Consider the following 423-nt stretch of genomic DNA (forward strand, 5'->3'; position numbering starts at 1 on the left):
GGAAGTTACCACCTGGTTGATAATAACCTGGATCCACTTCCTGTATGACATCATCATCATCATCATCATCATCATCGTCTTTGTCTTTGTCTTTGTTCCCTAACGTTGAGGTTCAATCCGCACACACCGTATTACTGGTTGACAAAGTAACCCACGACCACGAATCCTCGGTTAACGTGCGTTCACACCGACCGCCGTGAAATACGACGTCCTGATGGACTGACGGAAACCGCTGTTCAAACAAAGTTCAAACTTCTGCAGGAAGTTGGTGAAGATAAAGGAGAAGTCGACAGTCGGGATTTACACTGAGAATAATTAGACAGGAGCATTACCGCCACCTACAGGCAGCACTACTGGTGCCATAGACTGTGTTATTAATATTCAATGTTTTATTTTCCATAACTAAATATATAAAAGTGTATT

At 42.6% G+C, this 423-nt stretch overlaps 1 protein-coding gene across 1 annotated transcript in view; it reads left to right on the forward strand.

The window, feature by feature from the left end:
* hpse (heparanase) overlaps window positions 1-423 on the forward strand; it is a 5,337-nt gene that overhangs the window by 3,890 nt on the left and 1,024 nt on the right. The window contains 1 exon segment of the mRNA XM_017038475.2: window positions 1-42. This exon segment is cut by the window's left edge and continues 1 nt beyond it. Within this exon segment, the coding sequence (XP_016893964.1) occupies window positions 1-42 (42 nt within the window).

Source organism: Cynoglossus semilaevis, chromosome 14 (assembly GCF_000523025.1).
Source record: "Cynoglossus semilaevis isolate Cse_v1.0 chromosome 14, Cse_v1.0, whole genome shotgun sequence".
Taxonomy (NCBI): domain Eukaryota; kingdom Metazoa; phylum Chordata; class Actinopteri; order Pleuronectiformes; family Cynoglossidae; genus Cynoglossus; species Cynoglossus semilaevis.